The sequence below is a fragment of the Callospermophilus lateralis genome, chromosome 1, assembly GCF_048772815.1.
Source record: "Callospermophilus lateralis isolate mCalLat2 chromosome 1, mCalLat2.hap1, whole genome shotgun sequence".
NCBI lineage: Eukaryota > Metazoa > Chordata > Mammalia > Rodentia > Sciuridae > Callospermophilus > Callospermophilus lateralis.
The window spans coordinates 143,577,283-143,598,379 of NC_135305.1; the positions used below are offsets into that span (position 1 = coordinate 143,577,283).

General features: G+C 45.2%; 1 protein-coding gene across 1 annotated transcript; it reads left to right on the forward strand.

The window, feature by feature from the left end:
* The first annotated feature begins 11,605 nt into the window (after window positions 1–11,605).
* On the forward strand, window positions 11,606–14,255 carry LOC143399341 (PRAME family member 12-like). Its single transcript, XM_076856055.1, has 3 exons — window positions 11,606–11,907; window positions 12,263–12,844; window positions 13,682–14,255. Exons 1-3 carry the CDS (start codon window positions 11,606–11,608, stop codon window positions 14,253–14,255), a joined length of 1,458 nt encoding a protein of 485 aa, XP_076712170.1.
* Window positions 14,256–21,097: the final 6,842 nt, after the last annotated feature.

The window sequence follows — 21,097 nt, forward strand, 5'->3', positions numbered from 1 at the left end:
TATTTTCACCGATCCACCCTGTGCTTGCTCCTCTTGTACAGACTTGTTCACCTCCCCACTCTCGGGATCAGTCTCTTCTTGGATCCCCAAGGCCTCCAGGAGAATATGTGAGCTCCCTTCCCTGGAGCAGTCTGAACATCACTCCATCCTCGAATGTCCTTCCCTCTCTAGCCTAAGCTCCCATCACTGAGGCCATCCCTCTTTTCCCCTTTGTCTCCCTTTACTTACCTGTAATCCCTATCCTTGCTGCCTAGAGCCACTTGCTCTTTCTTCTGTGTCATCCCTGCTCCTACCTCCATGGGGTACAGCCTGGGCCCCATAGCACTGCCCACTCCCATCCCCATGGCACTTATTAATAGGATATTCAGTCCATGAAACCTGGCGATTCATCCTACACTCCCCTCTTGGTATCCCTGGTCTATTTGTGTCCCTCTATTTTCCAGTACCCTGAAAGGCAGGAATCTGTATTGCTTCTAATGGACCCACCATAGGTGCCCTAAGGTTGTAAGTGGGTCTACTGTGTTCAAAGTCAGTAGCCACATTCTGGGATACCTTCCATCTGCTTGTGTGCAAGCTGATGCACCTTCTTAACAACTTGGTATAGGCTCCCTGCTGTTGTAGAAACACATACACATAAACATACATGCCCGCGAACAAACACGCACCTTTCCACACAAAATGCATATAACAAGCATATGCCCATTGAAACATTGTCATGTTGAGCATCTCTATGAATGGATCAGGAAGACTCCAGGTAGCAGGAGAGGCAGTAAAGCCCTCTGGTGTCATGAAATTGATCATTAAATGTCATCACTTAAGTCCCAGAATAATAGTCTCTGTGGTAGGCCACTCACATTGGGGAAAGGAAGGAAGACTCTGTCCATTCCAAGAGTGACAATGAGTTGAGGAGAAAGCTTGGGAAGTGCTGTGCTCAGGGAACAGCAGGTGACTTTGGAGAACTAGGGAGGTATTGTTGAGGAGGACACTTCAGGGATTCCAAGCTGCAAGTGTGTGTCCCTGTGTGAGCTCTACAGGTTAATGGGCCAGCACAAGGAAGTGTGTTGAGGTCCTGGTGCTGGGATGCCATTCTGCTTATGTTCTTCTCATGAGGGTTACCATGTGTGTCTCTAGGCTGTAGGTGCACCCAGTGATGATGATAATATGAACAGACGCTGACTGCTTCATGTGTGCACAAAGGACGTGCTGAAGCAAGTATGTGCACAGGTGCAAGTGTAAATCAGAAGGAGGTCAAGGGGAAAGCAGAGGTCCCCACACCTGGAGCTCATGGAATAAACTATACTGGGAGCAAGGGAAATCTACCAACCACTACCCAGGAATAACCCCTGGAATTTTAAAATTAGGATCATCAGTCATGAGATTTATACTGCTGTTAGAATATTGTTTTATTATTATTTTATTAGAATATTATATGATGGGTGTTTGTCCACTATATTCCTGTGACATAATTTTGAGTATTCTCTGAATATTAAGGAGAGAACAATACATCTTGGAAAATATGAATATATTTGAGTTGTCAAATATCTGCAACTATATATATATACACATATATACTTTCATATGCATATATTACTTATATATACATATATTTTATATATGCATATTAAATATAAATATTATATATACACATACATAAAATAATCATCCAGTCAGGAATTTTAAGGTTTTCATATTGTTTTTGGAAATTACAAAAAATTATAAGCTTAGAAGAAAGTTTTAGGTACCAGGGATTGAACCCTGGGGCCCTATACCACTGAAGCACATCCCCAACCCTTTCTTATTTTTTATTTTGCAACAGGGTCTCACTAAGATGCTTAGGGCCTCAATAAGTTGCTCAGACTGGCTTTGAACTTGCAATCCTCCGGCCTCCACCTCCTGAGACTCTGGAATTACACACATGCACCACTGCGTCCCACACAATATTATATTTTTTATGAAAAGGCACCCTTCTCAGCAGCTGCTTGTCATCCTGGAACAACACCACCCTTGTTACTGCATTGTTGCAGCCAATGATAATGGTTTCAAAGCACCTTATGTGGCCTTTGAAATCCTGTCTTCCTTTGACTCCTGAATGGGCCCCCTGACTCTCTTTGCTTGAGTATCATGCATCCCCAATCTCTTCTAAAGTCAGTGTTTGGAGAGCCACTCTCTGTTGTTATCTGCATGGCAGGAACATCTACCTGTCTCTAGTTCCAAGCACCAAGTCAAGGGTGGCACCTGAGAGTGACACCTTGCCATTTCAACCCTCTTGCTCAGCTGCCTTAAGAGATGCCCCAAAGCAACAAAAAGGTAAGACAAGTCAAATTTGAAGGCTGGGCTTCAAATATTCCTCAGCTTAAACCACCATCTAGGTCTTAAAAATAATCCTAAGCCTGTTTCAGCTGCAAACGTAAGTGAAACAAATATGGGTGATTTCTTAAGAAAAAGAAAACGGCACAGCCCAAACCAACAAAAACAAACAAAAAGGACTCTCTGGGTGTAATCACAGCCACTCATGAGTCTGAGTCAGGAGGATGATAAGCTCCAGGCCAGCCTGTATAAGATAGCAAGACCTATCTCAAATTTTAAAAAGGGATGCGCCATGTGTGACTGCACATATGGTGTGATGCTACATCAAGTACAACCAGAGAAAGGAAAAGTTGTGCTGCAATTGTGTACAGTGAATCAAAATGCATTCTGCTGTGATATTTGCCTAATTAGAATAGATAGATAGATAGATAGATAGATAGATAGATAGATAGATAGATAGATAGATAGATAATGAAAGAAAAAAGTTCTAGTTACTTGAGGTTCATTGTAGAGACTGTCATTTACTGAGATGACCAAAGAGAGTGGAGATATGGGGAATGGGAAAGAATGTTTTGGTGATTTGAGTTTTACAATATGATATGGATTACCAATTTTCAAAGAATAGGATAAAACTGCACTGAAGCTAAAAATAATAATAAATAAAAAGGGCTAGGGGTGGAGCTCGGTGGACAGCACCCTGGATTCAATCCCTGGAGTTGCAACACCAACACACACCAACAAAGATCCCTTTTGCATTTTCCCATAGGCACTTGCGTCTTACAGGTTGCGTGAATGTGCTCAACTTTTTAACTCTGATGCTCCCCAATTGCTGAATGGCTGGTACTCAAACTCTCTCCTTTCATTATGCTACAGAGAATTCCCTTATGGGCTCAAGAGACATAGAAACTGATTAGGGTTGATGCAGCCTGGGAAATATCCCACTTTGGGAAGAACTCAAAGGCTTGAGATGACAGCCACCATGGAGACAGGGACAGATGCCTTTGGCCCTGTTTCTATCTCTCATGTCCCTAAGAGCCCACCATTCACTCCTGGTGTTCACTCAGGTCTATCTTTCTTTCCTTCCTTCCTTCCTGTCTCAGTACAGGGGATGGAACCCAGGATCACTAGGTGAGTGCTCTACCACTGAGCTCCATGCCCAGTCCTTTTCATTTTTTATGTTGAGACACAGTCTTGCTAAGCTGCCCAGGCTGGCCTCAAGAGCACAATCATTTTGCTTCAGCCTCCTGACTTGCTGCAATTACAGGAGTGGGAAACCTGGATCTCTGTGGTTTTTATCTAGTAAACATATATATGTTGTTTGTTTTTCTTTTGTTTTGTTTGCATGGACAATGAACCCCCAAGAATGATAATTTCCATTTTTCTTCCCTAATACCAGAAACAGTTTAAAACCCTTATTGGAGACTAAAGGCAGAAGTGTCTCAAGCAGCAGCAAGACAGTGGACTTCCACCGGGGCAGTACCAGGACATTCTCAAAAACTACACTGTGTCTGAAACATCAGTGGATATTAAGAAACAGGCCAGGCCAGGCCTGGTGGGGGCACGCCTGTAATCCCAGCAACTGGGGAGGCTGAGGCATGAGAATGGCAAGTTCAAGGCCAGCCTGGGAACATATAAAGACCCTCAGCAACCCAGGGAGATCCTGGCTTAAATCAAAAATTAAAAGTGATGGGAGGTAAATCCCCAGTAAAAGATAGATGTCGAAAGAGAAGTAAAAGTCTGGGTATCAGTGACTGGGACAACGTGTTTCTGTGATTGTTAACAACTTTGTTGGCCTCTAGGGCTTGGGATCTACTGGTGGGCACACTGGCCACAATGACTGAGACGGCTGTGATCACGTCTAGCTCCATCCCTATGCTATGGTTTGGTGCAATTTATCCCTCAAAGCTTCAGGTATTGGAAGCTTTGTGTGTTCTTAGAAAGGAATGGTTCTCCTGGGATGCTGAGTCTGTCCTTCTGAGAGTTGTTTACAAGCCTGACCCTGAGCCCCGGGTTGTTCTTTGGCTTCCTCCCACAGGCCAAACCAAGGGGGCTTCCTGATTTTGGTCTTGTATCTCTCAGAACTGAGCTAAATAAATCTCTTTAAAAAAAAAAAAAAAAAGCGTATCTCAGGTATTTCATTACAGTAACAGAAAATGGACTAGAGTACCAATCATCTGAAGGGATTCTTTTGTAGGAGAAATTTTACCTCAGGTAGGAATCTCTAAATTGGAAAATTCACTTAATACTATTTTAGGAACTGTTACAAACAGTTTGAACCCTTTGAATTGCCTAGTAGCAGTGCAGTCTGAGAGGGATTTGGCCTCAGGCACACTCCAGAGGGGAAGTGATCTCTTTGTCCTGCTGTTCATCAGGAAGGAGTTTGTGCCCTAATTAGTGAAAAGTGATGTTTCTGATAAAAACCTAAAAGTTTTTAAAGAAGAAATGGGGGTTTTTCGTGAGATGAGAACACGCTCCACCATTGACTTATTCAGTTGGATAAATCTTGGTTCCTGGGAATCTTCATCAGAGGAATTTTGCAGTCCGAGGCTATTATTCTCCTCATAGGTATAGTGCTTCTCCCTGGTGTGATGCAATCTCTCAAAGGTGTTAAATGCTTTATGGCCAGGTACCATGGTGCACACCTATAATCCCAGCAACATGGAGGCTGAGACAGGAGATTTGAAGGTTTCAAGCCAGTCTGGACAACCTAGAGAGACCCTGCCTCAAAATTAAAAGAAAAAAAAGGCTGGGGGTATTGCTCAGTAGTAAATTTTCCCAGGTTCAATCCCCAGTACTATACACAAACACACACACACACACACACACACACACACACACACACGATCCAGTAGCCACATTCATGCCAAATGATTGCCATCAGATTCAGACAACTCAAGGAAGCCAGCGGTGACCGTGTAATATTCCATGACCACAGTGTCCCTGCTGCTGATGGTACTGTGAAACTCTGCAGAAACAAAATGAATTTATTTGTACCAAAACCTGACAAAAGTGGAGGCAGGAGACCATGCAAGAGAAGGTCCTTAAGCTTGATATTTTGATCAAAGGAACTTTCAGGAGGACTCTGCCAATACCACATAAACACACACACACACACACTGCTTCCAGACCCCTGACTTTCCAAACAAGATCATAAGATTTTCCCTTGGGTCCCAAGAGATTAGTAAAACACAGAATGGGACCTGAAAACTCCAAGGAATGCCAGGAGAGCCTTTCTTCTGCACTCCAGCTGAGATTATTATGGTTCATTCTTAAGCACATTTGGAAATTGGTGGACAAATGATACCAAAGATAATTCAAAACAGTGATAGCTTTCATGTGGAATGTTCCAGATGAACAATAGCCAAATAGCTGCACTCTAACAAGTACATTTTAAGCCAGGTGAGATGAGCCATGCATGTAATTCCACCTTCTCAGAAGACTGAGGCAGGAGGATGGCAAGATTCATGCCAGACTTGGCAATTTGGCAAGCCTGTTTCAAAATAAAACAAAATGGACTGGGCGGGTGGCTTAGTGGGAGAGTGCCCCTGGTTCAATGCTCAGTCCTAGAGTTGTGAGGAGTAACCTTTTATTATTGATTGATTGATTGATCCTAGCAATTGAACTCAGGGGTACTTGACCACTGAGCCACATCCCCAGCCCTACTTTCTATTTTATTTAGAGACAGGGTCTCACTGAGTTGCTTAGTGCCTCGCCTTTGCTGAGGCTGGCTTTGAACTCTCAGTATTCCTGTCTCAGCCTTCCTAGCTTCAGGTTGGTTTTAACAAGGTCTCTGATTACTTGGAAAAACAAAAACTGAGTCGTCTCTGTTGGAATTTGAATTATTGTTTCCTATGACACAACTTTCTATATTAGCTTTCAAAATCTTTCATCACTCTTGCTGAATGACTTATCTTTCATAATGATCTAGGCCCTTACTTTCATTAAGTGCTTTAAACCTTTTGAGATTGTTGGCTAACTTCTCTAGGATCCAATTCTACATTGTTACTTGACCTTGAGCTAACATTGGGATGTTCCACAGGGCTCCAGAATTTCTCAAGGTAATTCTAGAAGAAAGACATTAAGGCAATTAGCCTAATTTGTGAGATGGGAAGCCCTGTCAAATAAGACATGATATAACCTTTTTCAAGCTACATTTATTTGGCTCTTTTATTAATATTTGCTTCTAAATTCATAAAAATTCGAATATGTTTTCAGACATACTTCAGGACACTATATTAAAATGTATGCCAATCAAATCACCTTGTTAATAGCTGGTTAAAGCAAATTCTCAACACATTTTTAAGCATGGGTATTCTAAGTGTTTATCAGAAAGTGTAACCATTTGGATTTTTTCCATAAAAGTAACTATAATCAACTTCATGCAAAAAAATTTTTTAAAAAAAGAAAGAAATGAAAAAGAAGAAAAACAACTCTAAATAGTGTAGTTGAACACAGGTTTCTGATTTTTTTGTTTGCTTATTTATTTATCCGTATATTTATTTATATTTTTCATTCAAGGGTGCAAATCCAGGTTCTTCTGAATGCTAGGCAAATGCTCTACCTTTTTAAATTTTAATTCAAAATAGGGTGTGGTGGTGCACACTTGTAATCCCATCTACTTAGGATGCTAAGGCATGAAGATCCCAAATTTGACCCCAATCTGAAAAATTTAGTGAGAACCTGTCTCAATAAATAAATAAATAAATGGGCTGAGGATGTAACTGAGTGTTAAACCCTCCCTAGGTTTAATCCCCACTGCTAGAGAAAATTAAAACTAAATAAAATCACCACCTAAATTTTTTTTTAAATGAACACCTAAACTATAAACTTTCTGCAAAAGTCCAGCTCCCAACAGAAAATCAGAGGCCTGGACCTGGAGATGAGAGAGCCAATGCCTATTGAACAGACAAAATTGATTTTAACAGTGACTTCCAGGTAGAGGGAGCCTGAGAGCCACTAGCTCAAAACCCACCTGTTGCTCAAATGTGGCTCAATGGGTCTCTATGTTGATTCCTAGTCATCCATTAATTCCCCCCAGTGGGGACTGAACCAACCAGGACAAGTTCATCCTGACACTGAGATAGAATCAAACCCTAACCAAAGAATGAATGATTCAAGATGCTTCACGAGAAAAGATCTTCATCACAAGAGGGAAATATACATGGCGTCCAAATCAACAGGTAGTAACGTGTGAAAATCCGATGAGGGGAGCGAGGGTGCTTCGAGGAGAAGGTCAGTGGGCAGCACTGCTGGTGCAACAACTATCACAAAGCAGTCAGCCACAACCTCAGCTGTGCATAAAACCTACCCCAATCTGTAGCCCCATGTTTTCTAGGAGGACACCTGGCCAGTCGCTGCCTGTTGTCCTTGAACTGAGGCCTCCCATGGTACTGAATCTGTGAAGCCAGTGATAATTGATTCAAAGCTGCCTTTGGCACCTGTTTCCCTTTGCCTCCTGGATGGGGTTTGACTCATCTTTCTTTAGGCGTCCTGCATTCCTGCCCTAATATGTCTGACTACACTTGTTCTTTGGAGAGCCACTGTCTGTTGTGACTTAGGTTGACAGAAACATCTACCTGCTTCCTGCACCAAGTCAAGGGTGGCAAGAGAAGTCAGGGCTGTGGCGTGAAGTCACCCTTTCCACCTGGTGACACACTGACAAATGGCAGAGAAATTTAGAATTCAGTTGAGAGACTAGATTTCAATTGTTGTGGAGCCTAAAAAGCAATGAGGTCTCTGAAATAGCCTTAGTCCTACTTCACTGCACACATAGGAGATTAAATGTGGTCATTTGTGGTAAATCATTATGTGAAACAGAAACCAAATATAACCTCAGCCAATTGTAAATATCCAACTAACATATGATTATGTGATGTGAGCAGGGATATTTTCCAACAAGAGACCCATAAAGACCTTAATGGTTTAGATAATGTGTCTCCCAACAGCTCACATGTGACAATGTTTTTGAGGAGAAACGATTTTTTATAGTCTTAACCTACTCAGTGAATCAATCCCTGATGGGATTAGTGATAAGTGGGGGTGGGTAGAGTGTGGCTGGAGGAAGCTGGTCATTGGGGGTGTAAATATGGGTGTATATTTTGTATATGGCTACTGGCCATCTCTCTCTCTCTCTCTGCTTTCTAATGATGTGAGCCACTTCCCTCTGCCACACTCTTCCACCATGATGTTCAGCCTCACCTTGGAGGTGAGGCCACAAGCAATGCACTGCAGTCTATGGATTGAGACCTCTGAAACCATGTGTCCCCAAATAAACTTTCCCTCCTCTGTAGTTGTTGGGGTTGGGTGTTGTAGTGACAGCGTGAAAAAGCTGACTAACTCAAAGACAGAACAACAAAGCAGAAATGCAATTCTGTAACTGCCACCAATCAAACCATTCCTTCTACATCTTCCCTGTAAGTCCTCCCCTCACATGGCTCATTATCCAAGCACTCCCTCTCTTTCTGTCTCTCTGTCCTCAATTCCTGAATTATGTTTTTCAGACTCCTCATATTTTCCTCTGTCTGTGTACTTCTCACAGCCCAAAGGGCCCTGGAAGCTGCCTGGGACCAAGTTTGCCTGGGAGATGTGCCCTGGGGGGTCCGTGATTCTGAGGGATGCTCTCAGGTGGTGGCTGTTCTGAAGTCAGGGACACCTGGTATCTAAACCTGTGTCTTTCTGTCCAACATTCCAAGTTGCCCATAGTTTCCACCCTCTGTGGATTTCAATTTTTCCATCTGGTAGGGCATGGTGGCCCAGGCCTGTGATCCCAGTGACTCTGGAGACTGAGGCAGGATGATGGGAAGTTTGAGGCCAGCCTCAGAAACTTAGTGAGGACCTAAGCAATTCTGTGAGACCCTGTCTTAAAATCGAAAAAAAAAAAAAAAAAAGAGAGAGAGAAGGGCTAGGATGTGGCTCAGTGGTAGAGCACCAATGGGTTCAATCCCCAGTTCAAACAGACAAACAGGACAAGTCTTGCCCCAAGTCTAGAAGACTGATTTCACCCTTGGTGTCCATTCTTCCTCCTGAGTGGCCCTGATCTACTGTAAGGTAGTGTCACACCTATGTGACTGTTGGACACCTGGTTTCCATCTTTTTTCTTCGTGCATAATGCTAGTATCTTCAAAAAGCTGTTTTTACTATGGAATCTTTAGGAAATATTTTTTTAAAAAATATTTTGGATATGGCAAAGATATCACAATGATATTTGGGGGGTTTTGTTTTTTCTTACTGTAGGGATTCAGTGCTTTTCTCTCTTCCAGGCAGGAACAGGAGAGTCACATATGGGCAAAATTCAGTCCACCATGTGGAGTGCATGGATGGAGGCAACCCTGGCCCTCACTCTCCCTGATTCTGCCCTCTTGCAAAAACATGGGATTCGATCAATTAATCTGGAGTAAGAAAATCCAATCAGGATTGCCTGGGTGGAGATTGGGGCATGTGATTAGATACTGCTTTCTGATTGGATACTAGTCAAAAGGTAGAGGTGGGGGCCTGGTCTGGGAGGTCCATAAATGCTTCTGCGGAGCCAGAGGAGAAACACAAGAGTCCTGGAGCCCAAGGAGAACCATCACCACATGCTGAGGCTCCCAGCACACCGCACACCTGGAAAGATCCTGTAAGTCCCACACCACCCTGAGCACCACCGCGTCACCTCCTCACCTGTGTGGATTCAGAAACAATTTTCTGTTTTTTCTCATGTACCAATTTAGGACTTAGGGTTTGCCTCTCAGTGTAGTTTTACCTTTATTCTGAACATTAAGATTTCCACTTTAGTTTATGTCTCTTTCAATTTTCATTATTTCATTCTTTCTTTCTTTTTTTTTTTTTTTTTTTGGTTCCAGGGATTGAACTCAGGGACACTCAACCACTGAGCCACACCCCAGCCCTATTTTGTATTTTATTCAGAGACAGGATCTCACTAAATTGCTTAGTGCTGCTGTTGCTGAGGCTGGCTTTGCATGCATGATCCTCCTGTCTCAATCTCCGGAGCCCCTGGGATTATAGGCTTGTGCACCCATGTCTTGCATTTAAATAAATAAATAAGATTACATGGACTGCATTCTTTTATCTATCTATTTATTTGGCAGTGCTGGTGGTTGAAACCAGGGCCTTGTGCATATGAGGCAAGCATATACCAACTGACCTAATCCCCAGCCCACCATTTATTAATTTTTATGTGCTGCTGAGGATCAAACCCAGTGCTTCACACATCCTAGGCAACTGCTCTTCCACTGAGCTCCAGCCCCACCCACATTAAAATTACTTAAGTAGATTGCAATCCTGTTACAATCTAATTGATTAGAATTCTATTTTCTTTTATTTAAGGAAGATTTATTTATTTATTTGTATATAATATTTATTTTTTTAGATTTAGGTAGACACAATATCTTTATTTCTTATTTTTATATTGTGTTGAGGATCGAACCCAGTGCCTCACACATGCCAGGTGAGTGCACTACTGCTTGAGCCATATCCCCAGCCCTGGAATTCTATTTTCTGATAATAAAAATATTTATATTGTGCATTCTTAAAATTATACTTTTTGCTGTGCTTGGTGGCACATGCCTATAATCCCAGCAATTTAGGAAGTTGAGGAAGCAGGAGGATTAGTGTTCAAAGCCAGCCACAGCAAATTAGCAAGGCTCTAAGCAGCCTCTATATAAAAAATACAAAGAGCTGAGGATGTGGTTCAGTGGTTAAGTACCCTGAGTTCAATCTTTGGTATCAAAAACAAACAGGGTTGGGAATGTAGCTCAGAGGTAAAGCACCCTGAGTTTAATCCTGTGCCATAAAGTTAATAAATACAAACCAAAAGGGGTAAGGGTGTAGCTCAGTGGTAAGCTACCCCTTGCTTCAATCCCTGGTATCACCAAAAAAAAAAAAAAAAAAAAAAAGTATAAGTAAGTAAGTAAATTAATTTAAAAATTGCTCTTTTTAAAAATGAAAACCAATGACACCTACTTTAGTTATTTATTCACTGAAGCTAGGGATTGAACTCAGGGGCACTCTACTACTGAGCTACATCCCCAACCCTATTTTATTTTTCATTTTGATACATGGTCTCACTAAGTTCTAGGCAGGCCTGGAATTTGGGATCCTCCTGCCACAGTCTCCCAAGCCATGGGGTTATAGACCTGAACCACCAGGCCTGGTTTGGCACCCAAAGAGTGAAATTGGATCGATCGATTGCCAATGCATCCACTTGGCCGAGTGGTTTCCTCAGGGTGGGTATAAGGTAGAGCTATGGAGCTTGGCTGTGAATGATGTGTTTGGGTGGGGCATCCCCCAGGATCCTTCCATGCAGACTCCAGTGGATGAGCAGCGGACCCCACCCACACTCCAGGAGCTGGCAGGGCGCAGCCTCCTGAAGGACAAGACCAGGGCCATCCTAGCTCTGGAGGACCTGCCCATACAGCTCTTCCCACCACTCTTCATGGAGGCCTTCAGCAGGGGACACACTGAGGTCCTGAAGAAAATGGTGCAGGCCTGGCCCTTCACCTGCCTGCCCCTGGGGGGCCTGATGAAGAAGCCACAGCTGGGGATGATCCGAGCGGCACTGGATGGGCTGGACATGCTGGCTGCCCAGCAAGATCGCCCCAGGTGAGGGGGACCCTGGAATGGAGCGCCCTGGGCATCCAGGGAAGTGATGGCTGTGGGCAGGGAGAGTAGGTGCTGAAGTGTGCCCAACAGGCTTCCTGTGCTGCCAGCAAGGACATTTGGAGAACCCCACCTGGGAGGGGCTTCCAGATGTGGAGGTGCTTGTGGCAGCTGCCATGACCCTTGAAGGAGGTTGCACCTGCCCCTCCCTCAGCTGGTACAGGTGGAAGCACCAGGCTGAATTGGAGAAGCAAGGGGTAGAGAAAAGTGAGACAGAAGGAAGAGGTGGTGCAGGGGACAGCTGCTGAGAGGTGAAGGAAGGGGCCTCAGGGCTGAGTCTCTGCTGTGGTCCCTGCAGGAGGTGGAAACTGCAGGTGCTGGATTTGCGGAAGGTTCATGGGAACTTCTGGAGGACGTGGTCTGGAGCCGTGGTCGATGCCTGCTCACCAGGAGTCATGAAGGAGAGGCAAACAGTGACGGCCTCTCCAGACACAGGGCCCACTCTGCCATTGAAGGTGTTAGTAAACTTGCGCTTTCAGCAAAGATCCCTGAATGCATTCCACTACTCCCTCTTTCACTGGGTGGATGAAAGGAAGGGTCTGATACAGCTGTGCTGCAAGAAGCTGCAGATGTGCTCTTTGCCCATCCATACCATTGAGAAGATCTTGGAGAGGTTGGATCTGGACTTTATCCAGCATTTGGATGTTCAGTGTTGCTGGAGACCATCCACTTTGGCTACTTTTGCTACCTATTGGGGCCAGATGAGCAACCTGAGGAAGCTCTTCTTCTCCCACGTCTATGTGTCTGCCTATGCTTCCCAGGAGGAGAGAGATCAGTTGATGGATGACATTACCTCACAGTTTGCCAAGATGGACAGCCTCCAGAGGCTGTACCTGGATGGTATCTTCCTCCTAGAAGGCCGTCTGTGCCAGGTGCTCAGGTGAGGAAGCAGAGGGATCTGTCCTAGGACATCAGAGCAAACTCTTTGTCACATAAAACTTCAGCGGGCACCTGCTATGTGCCAGCCATGGTGACTTAACATTGATGGAGATGTTAGAAAGTCAATGAATGTTTGTTTCACTCTGTCCTGAAGCTAGGTCTCACATAAACCCCCAAACAGAAGCAGAGTCCTAAACAGGGGTCCATGGTCTGGGGAGCAGAACTCTGCTGGGGAGCCAGGTGGGGGGGGAGAGGAGCTAGTAAGTGGGTGTGAGGTTCCTTCCCTGGGAGGCCTGTCCAGCAAAGGTGGGGAGAATCAGGGTAGAGGGGAGGGTGCTGGAGGAGGGAAGCCCCCACACCTGCACCTTTCAACAGAGAAGCTCAGTGCTCTCCAGCAGGGAGCAGAGGATCTGCCTCCAATGCCCTCCCGGGGAAGGCTGCTCTGAGCTCTGTGTTGTGATTCTGGACTGGTGGGTGAGGAGCAGGGGTGGAGGGTACAGGGTGTGAGCCCCACAGGAGGGCAACCCCAGTTTGTGCGGCTCCATCTTGCATGGGTTTGTTATTTGTGCATGTCTCACACTGACCCCCTCTGCTAAGCTGTGGCTTTCTACTTGGAAGCGAGGAGGGGCACCTTAGAGATGATGGACCCACCTGGTCACTCAAGTGGGGATGAAAGCCTCAGCATGAAACAGGGTGATGTGAACGAGCTGATTCTACAACAGGCAGAGTCCTGGGTGGAGACCATCATCAGAAGGTCAGGGTGACCTTGGGTTGGGCCAATTTGTCTTCTCCCACCTTGACATCACTCCTCAGAACTAACTGCTTGATCTTTGCTTAGGCTCCTGAAGACCCCCCTGGAGACCCTGTCAATAACCAACTGCCAGCTCTCAGATCCAGACTGGAATGATCTGTCAGGGTCTCCAAACCTCGACCAGCTAATACACCTGACGCTGTGGGGCAGCAAATTGACGAGTTTCAGTCCTGAGCCCCTCGTAATTCTGCTAGAGAATGCTGCAGCCACCCTTGAGACCCTAAACTTGCAGGACTGTGGGATCACCAACTCCCAGCTCCAGGCCATCCTACCTGTCTTGAGCTGCTGCTCCCAGCTCAGGGTCTTGAGCTTCAATGGGAATGACATCTCCATGTCGGTCCTGAGCAACCTGCTGCTTCACACTTCCAGGCTGAGCCGGTTGAGCCTAGAGAAGTACCCTGCCCCTCTGGAGAGCTATGATGCCCAGGGTGCCATCCACCCAGGGAGACTTTTCCAACTCTTCGATGAGCTGATGAAGATACTGAGGGATGTGAGAGAGCCAAAGAACGTCCTTTTCTATACTAAACCCTGCCATAGATGTGGCAACTGGTTTATCTATAACCTGCCCTCCAGTCCGTGTCGCTGTTGGCTGCCTGCCTAGTGCGATGCATATATGAGAAATGTTCTGTGCACTTGAAAATAAAGGTAAGACACAAGTGTCTCTCCAAGGGGAACTAGAAACAGGATGCCAGGGCACTGCTTAACATGAGTGGGTAGAGAAAAGCTGATGCAGGAGTCTGGGTCACAGAGGCTTGGGTCCCATCAGGAGACTTGGAACTGATGGGGACACGTGTCTTAGGAGTCAGAAACAGGAATCTGAATTTCTGGAAGTATATTTGTGCTGAGAGGTACACAGGGCATGACCCCTGCATGGATGGTTGCAAATGAGCGACATGAAAATGAGCCACTTGGGGAATTTGCGGCAGAGCCTCTGCTGTCCTCCACAGTTTTCAGCTTATGGGTCAGGAAGCTAACCTAGTGGCTGATCAGTGACACTAGAGCCAAGGACCTCATGGCATCACAATAATGCAGGGCAATTCTGAGTATACCCTCCATTTTTTACTTCTCTCTCGGTGCCATTCCTTCCGATGCATGTGGCTGTTCAATGGGGTAATGCGCCTGTGGTTGCCCATGGAACTGAGAATACAAACCTCCTCTCCAAAGGAGTTTATTTGGGGATAGTAAGAGACTTCCATCTGATTTATTCAGATGATAAGACCACAGATTTATCCACAAGGGCTGAGGTTTAGGGAAAAATAGTCTGAGTCTTTGTGTGTGTGTCTGTGTGTGTGTGTGTGTGTGTGTGTGTGTGTGTGTGTCTCTTTGTGTTGGGGATTGAACCCAAGGGTGCCCTACTACTGTAGAGAACTTCATAGAATATGACTTATAAATCCTTGTAAAATTTAATAACCCAACAGTCAAGAAACCTAAAGGGAGATTGGACATGTACTCAAGAGTTAGGTGCAATAGATAAAATTATAAATGCAAGATTTCCTGCAATTCCAAACCCCAGCACCTGTTATCTAATGGGCCTGCAGACTCCAAATGGTTTTCAGCAGACACCTTCACTCTGCTGTCTCTGGTACCCAGGTGATAAGCAGAGCCAACACTGTTGCCTTCTGAAAAATCAGCAATAAACCCAGACTGGGAATCTCCAAGTGTGCCCTGAAACCCCACATCACCCCTCTTAGGCATCACACCAAGACCTCTCAACCATACAATCTCCTAGAAATGCCTCTCACTCAATTTGCAAATGATTTGTTTTATGGTCTCCTACCACACAGGATTCTAAAATAGTTTTTCTTCACCTTTAACAGTAGGTGGCAAATGAGAGTCATAAGACCTCCTTGGATAAACTTGAATTCTCTGCAGAAGAAATCCATTATGCCTGGTGCAGTGGCACAAGACAGTAATCCCAGAGCTCGGGAGGCTGAGGCAGAGAGATTGCAGGTTCAAAGCCAGTCTCAGAAAAAAGTGAGGCACTAAGCAACTCAGTGAGACCCTGTCTCTAAATAAAATACAAAATAAGGCTGGGGATGTGGCTCAGTGGTCGAGTACCCCTGAGTGAAATCCCAGTACACCCCTCCCCCCCAAAAAACAAAGAAATAAAGTAAAAGTCTATTACTTAGGTTATGCTCTGATTATGCAGGAAATTTCCCTCTTACCTGAAGAAGAAAAGACATCCCAGGTCTCCCTAAACCCAGAATTGAGATAATTAAGAGGTTTCCTTTCCATCTCTAAGATTCAAATCCTCTATGATATTGTAACCCAGCTTCTATAATTTCTAAAAGTTTCTTTCAGTACTTGGGATGGAACCCCGAGGCTCTCTAGCACTGAAATAAAACCTCAGTCCTTTTAATAATTTTATTTTGAGCTAGGGTCAGTTGCCTGAGCTGCTGGACACAATGGCACAGAACAAAAAGCCCAGCAACTCAGGAGGTGGGGAGAGGAGCTAGTGAGGTGAGTGTGAGGTTCCTTCCCTGGGAGGCCTGTCCAGCAAAGGTGGTGAGAAGCAGCGTAGAGGGGAGGGTGCTGAAGGAGGGAAGCCCCCACACTTGCACCTTGCAACAGGGAAGCTCTGTGCTCTCCAGCAGGGAGCAGAGGAGCCACCCCCAATACCCTCCTGGGGAAGGCTGCTCTGAGCCACGAATTTGAGGGTGAGGAGCAGGGATGGAGGCCTTGCATATCGTGGACCTTCCTGGTGTAAGGCTCACCCTGAAATGGGTGGTGGGAATGAGTAGATTCTGCAACAGGCAGAATCCTGGGTGTTGACCATCATCAGGGGTCAGGGTGACCTTGGGCTTGGGCCAATTTGTCTTCTCCCACCTTGACATTGCTCCTCAGAACTAACTGCCTGGTGTCTCCTTAGGCAACCCTTCCCACCAGACCCTCTCAATTACTAACTCGCTGTACTTAGAATCAGAGTTGAAGCATCTGTCCCTGTGCCTGGGTATCAGTCAGCTGAATCACATGGATCTTGATGGCATCAAAATTTAAAGCCAGGTGTGGTGGCGAACACCTCTACTCCTAGTGGCTCAGGAGGCTGAGGCAGGAGGATCAGAAGTTCCAAACCAGCCCCAGTGACTTAGATCCTCAGCAACTTGGCAAGACCCTGTCTTGAAATAAAAAAGGAAGTGGACTGGGGATGTAGGTCTGTGTTAGAGCACCCCTGGGTTCAACTCCCAGTCTCACATCCTCCAAAAAATGTCCAGTTGAAGTCACATGCCCCTCCAAGTTCTGCTACAGAAAGTTGTAGCTACTCTGCAGACCCTGGAATTGCAGACTGTGAGGTCATGGACTCACGCCTTCCCTGAGCCACTGCTCCCATCTCACCATGTTCAGGTTCTATGGTGCCTCCCCATGTGTGTCTTGGAGAACCACATGCTGTACTCTGCCAGGCTGAGCCAGTTAAGCCTAGATCATGTGTCCTTCCCCTCTGGAGACCAATCAGTGTCCTACTCTCCACGTTGGTGGTTTGTCCAGCTTGGTGCTAAGCTGATGGGGATACCGAGTGACATTAGACCTCCCCTGGACATCTGGATCTGTGCCCTCTCCTGAGCTTACTGGGCAGATAGGCACCCTTTAACCTGGTGCAACTGGATGTTTCATGGCCCAGGTCTCTGTCATGAAGCAGCTGTGCCGCTACTGTGTGGCTTCCCAGTTGGGTGCATAGAAAAAGCTTTCCTCTGGGCACTTAGAGATGAAACTTAGCATGTGGCTGCAAATTCAGAGGACACAGAACCCTGGCTTCAGGGTAGCTGGGAAAAGACTGAGGTGAAGGATTTCCCCCTTCCTGGGGTGGGAATAGAACTCGGCCTTTCTGCCTGTTAGGTAAACACACTACCCCAGAGCTGCATTTGCAGCTCAGCAAGTTAGCCAGGCCCTCAGCAACTTAGTGAGAACCTGTCTGAAAATGAAAAAATTGAGGGCTAGGGATGTGGCTCAGTGGTAGAGCACCCCTGGGTTTCATCCCTAGTACCAAAATTTGTTTAAAAGTAAAAATTAAAGGGCTGGGGATATAGATCAGTAGTAGAGAGCCTCTGAATTCATTCCCCTGAACCACACAATTGAATGAAAGATGAATAAATGGACTGTGCATGGTGACACATGACTGTAATCCCTGCAGCTCAGGAAGCTGAGTCAGGAGGATTCATAGTTCATATCCAGCCTCAGCAACTCAATGAGGCCCTAATCAATTTAGCAAAACCTTGTCTCAAAATAAAAATTACAGAGGGCTAGGGATGTGGCTCAGTGATTAACTATCCTTGGGTTCAGTCCCCAGTACCAAAAAGGAATAAAAATATAAAGTTTTAAGGAAAATTAGTGTTCAGCATCCAGAAGAGTGTGGATTTGGGGAGCACAAGGCTGTTTACCTGCAGTGATCTCAAGATAAACTTTTTCAAGTAGTAGATTTCACACACCACCTGCTGGTAGCCCAGAAGTCATGGCATGAGTTTTTATAAGCATAACTACCATTGACTAGTTTTGAGTGGTATTTTTCTAAACACAGTACTGTAAAATGATGTTTGAGTATAAATATTTGTGATGTGATTTTTTTATATAATGTGCATATTAATTGATTTCAAAACTGTAAGGAAAGTTTAGTACTGGGTTAGCTTTTTGTTACTGTAAGCAAAATGCCTGACATAAACAACTTAAAGCAGAGAGCTGGGCAGGGTGGCACACGTCTGTAATCCCAGCAGTTCAGGAGGCTAAGACAGGAGGATCGCTACTTCAAAGCCAGCCTCAGGAAAAGTGAGGCACTAAGCAACTCAGTGAGACCCTGTCTCTAAAATACAAAATAGGGCTGTGGATGTGACTCAGTGGCTGAGTGCCCCTGAGATGAATACCTGGAACCCCACCACCAAAAAAAGAAATTAAATTGGCATGAAAGTGCCCACCTGTGAACCCAGGAGGTTGAGGCAGGAGGATCACAAGTTCCAGGCCAGCTTGGAACCTTAGTGAAATCCTGTCTCAAAATTTAAAAAATAAAATAAAAATAGACTGTGGAGTAGCTCAATGATAGAGGAACACCTGAGTTCAATCTTCAGTCCCAGGGAAAATAAAAAAACAAGGAAGAAGATTTCTTTTGGCTCCCAGCTGGAGAGCCTCAGCCAGGGTTAGCCAGCTCCACTGTTCTGGCCCCTGAGTGAGGCAGAACAACATGGCCCAAGGGCCTGGTGGAGCAGAGCTGCTCAGCTCCTGGAAACCAGAAAGCACAGGAAGCAAGAAAAAGGTCAGCAACAAGACACAACCCCCAGGGGCCAGCTGCCCAGTGACCTACCTGCTCTAGGCACACCCCCTCCCTTACAGTTACAGCTCAGTAACCCACTCAAATTGTTAGCTGATCCAGTAGATTAAACACTGAGGGGTTATAGCCCTCCTGCCTAAGCCCCACCTCTGACCTTGCTGCACTGTGGATCAGGTTTATTTTTTCAAAACGTGAAACATGAGCTTTTAGGGGAACATTTCTAGATCCAAACCATAACAAGTACTTTCAAATACTTTCAAATACTACAATAGGATATTTAAAATAAATGTCTAACTTGATTTGCTCTCTCAAAGCAAACAAGACTTAAAAAATAATTTTATACTTAAATGAGTGAGATTTATTTCTTTAAATAAGCATTCAGTATAGTAAAATGTTAACTGGGTGGGGTGGCTCATGCCTGTCATCCCAGCAACTCAGGAGGCTGAGGCAGGAGGATTGCAAGTTCAAAGTCAACCTCCCCAATATGGCAAGGCCCTGAAAAACTTACTGAGGATCTGTCTTAAGATTAAAACAAACAACAACAAAAACAGGGCAGAGACAGTGGACTGGGGATGTGGTTCAAATGTAAAATGGCCACAGTTTCAATTCTCAAAAGGAGGGGACTGGGGATGTGGCTCAATGTAAAATGCCCCAGGGTTCAATTCCCATTACCAGAAGAAAAGAAAGAAGAGGAGGAGGAAGGAGAAAGGGGAAGTAGAGGAAGGATGAGGAGGAGAAGGGAAGCCAGATTTTAAGGACAGGTAGTTAGCGTAGTTAGGTAAATCAGGTCAAATATCAAGTTCAATAAAGAAAATGGAGACCATAGTGGAAATGGAAGAAGAGGGCATCCAATCTGAATTTGTGAAACCTGAACAAGACCTGGGTTATTGAATGTTAATGTCCCCAAGGCCTGGGGCACATCCCAGAGAACTGCTCAGGAAGTAGCTCCCAGCAAACAGGGAGATGTTAATCAAACCACCCCAGGGCCTTCCTGCCCAGATCACTCCTCCCCTTGCTCCTCCCTGGCCCATCCTTCCACCTATTTCCCACCTTTTGGCCTTCCCTCCTGCACCCCCCCCCCACTTCTGGAAGGGGGGAAACAAAGGACAGGGGTGTGGGAGGACTAAAAGAAGTCCTTAGCTATAAAAAAGGAAAGACCCTCCTTCCACGGATTCCGCCTTTCAGGTCCCCTTCTTCCTCTGGGGGGAAGTCTTTTCTGCTGTCCTTTAATAAAGCCTTCTGTTAAACCACGATGCAGAGAAGACCCCCGACTCCAATTTTAAATCAAATTAAAGCAAGCTTGTATTCTGGCCGGCCTGGACTCTCTCCTGAAACCCGTAGGTTAGAGGACAGTCCCCCATCTCTCTAGGTTTTATAGCACAAACAGTTGCAAAAGGGGGGGGGGTCTTGAAACTTACAGATTTCAAGATTTTGACAAGCATAATACAAAGGTAGGTAGTAGGTTAATGATCTACATGGCTCAACATTTCAAGTTAGGGAGTAAATTTAGATCCCAAAGCCAGAATTTATGAGGCCCCACTAAAGTTTCAGAGAGGGTTGTTATCTGGTCAGGGAAAGCCAGGCATGGGTGAGTTCCAGGCACAGGCAGGCATTCCAAGCAAGTTTAGAAATTGCAGTGATTTATAGTAAAACAGAAATTACCTTTTCATGTCTTTGTAATGAGGTGGCTCCCAATCTTAAGACGGAATTAGGCTGGGCTCATCACTTTCCTCTATCCCCTCTCCCTTTGGCTCCATGTGCCTCTCTGGTGTTACACTTCTGCATTCTGGGAAGCAAGGACTCCCTGGTAAACAGGAGAAACCAACATTAGATCTGGAAGCCTACCCTTATGTTTTTTTTTTTTAACATAGACTGAATTTGGTTTGTTTGTTTGTTTGTTTGTTTTGTTTTGTTTTAGAGTAGTATTAAAACCACAGCTAACCTGAGCAGAAGCTCCACGGTTCCCAAGTCCCTCTGCCTACCCAGCCTCCCCCAGGACCAGCATCTCACACCAGAGAGGTACAAATGCTACAATTCATCCCTTGAGAAACTGGTGTGACTCCATTTTTGAAAACAGCTTCTACCTCAAGGCCTGCCCAGAGGGAGGGGGCATAACCCTTGTCCTTAGAAAAACCCACTGAGCACTCTTAGGCACATACCCACCCTTCAGAGTTTTTTGTCTGCAAATAACA

Excerpts from the sequence above, each read along its gene's own strand:
- LOC143399341 (XM_076856055.1), top strand. The coding sequence starts at position 11,606 with ATGCAGACTCCAGTGGATGAGCAGCGGACCCCACCCACACTCCAGGAG. Across the intron at positions 11,908-12,262 it reads GCCCAGCAAGATCGCCCCAG|GAGGTGGAAACTGCAGGTGC; the intron begins GTGAGGGGGACC and ends TGGTCCCTGCAG. Across the intron at positions 12,845-13,681 it reads CGTCTGTGCCAGGTGCTCAG|GCTCCTGAAGACCCCCCTGG; the intron begins GTGAGGAAGCAG and ends ATCTTTGCTTAG.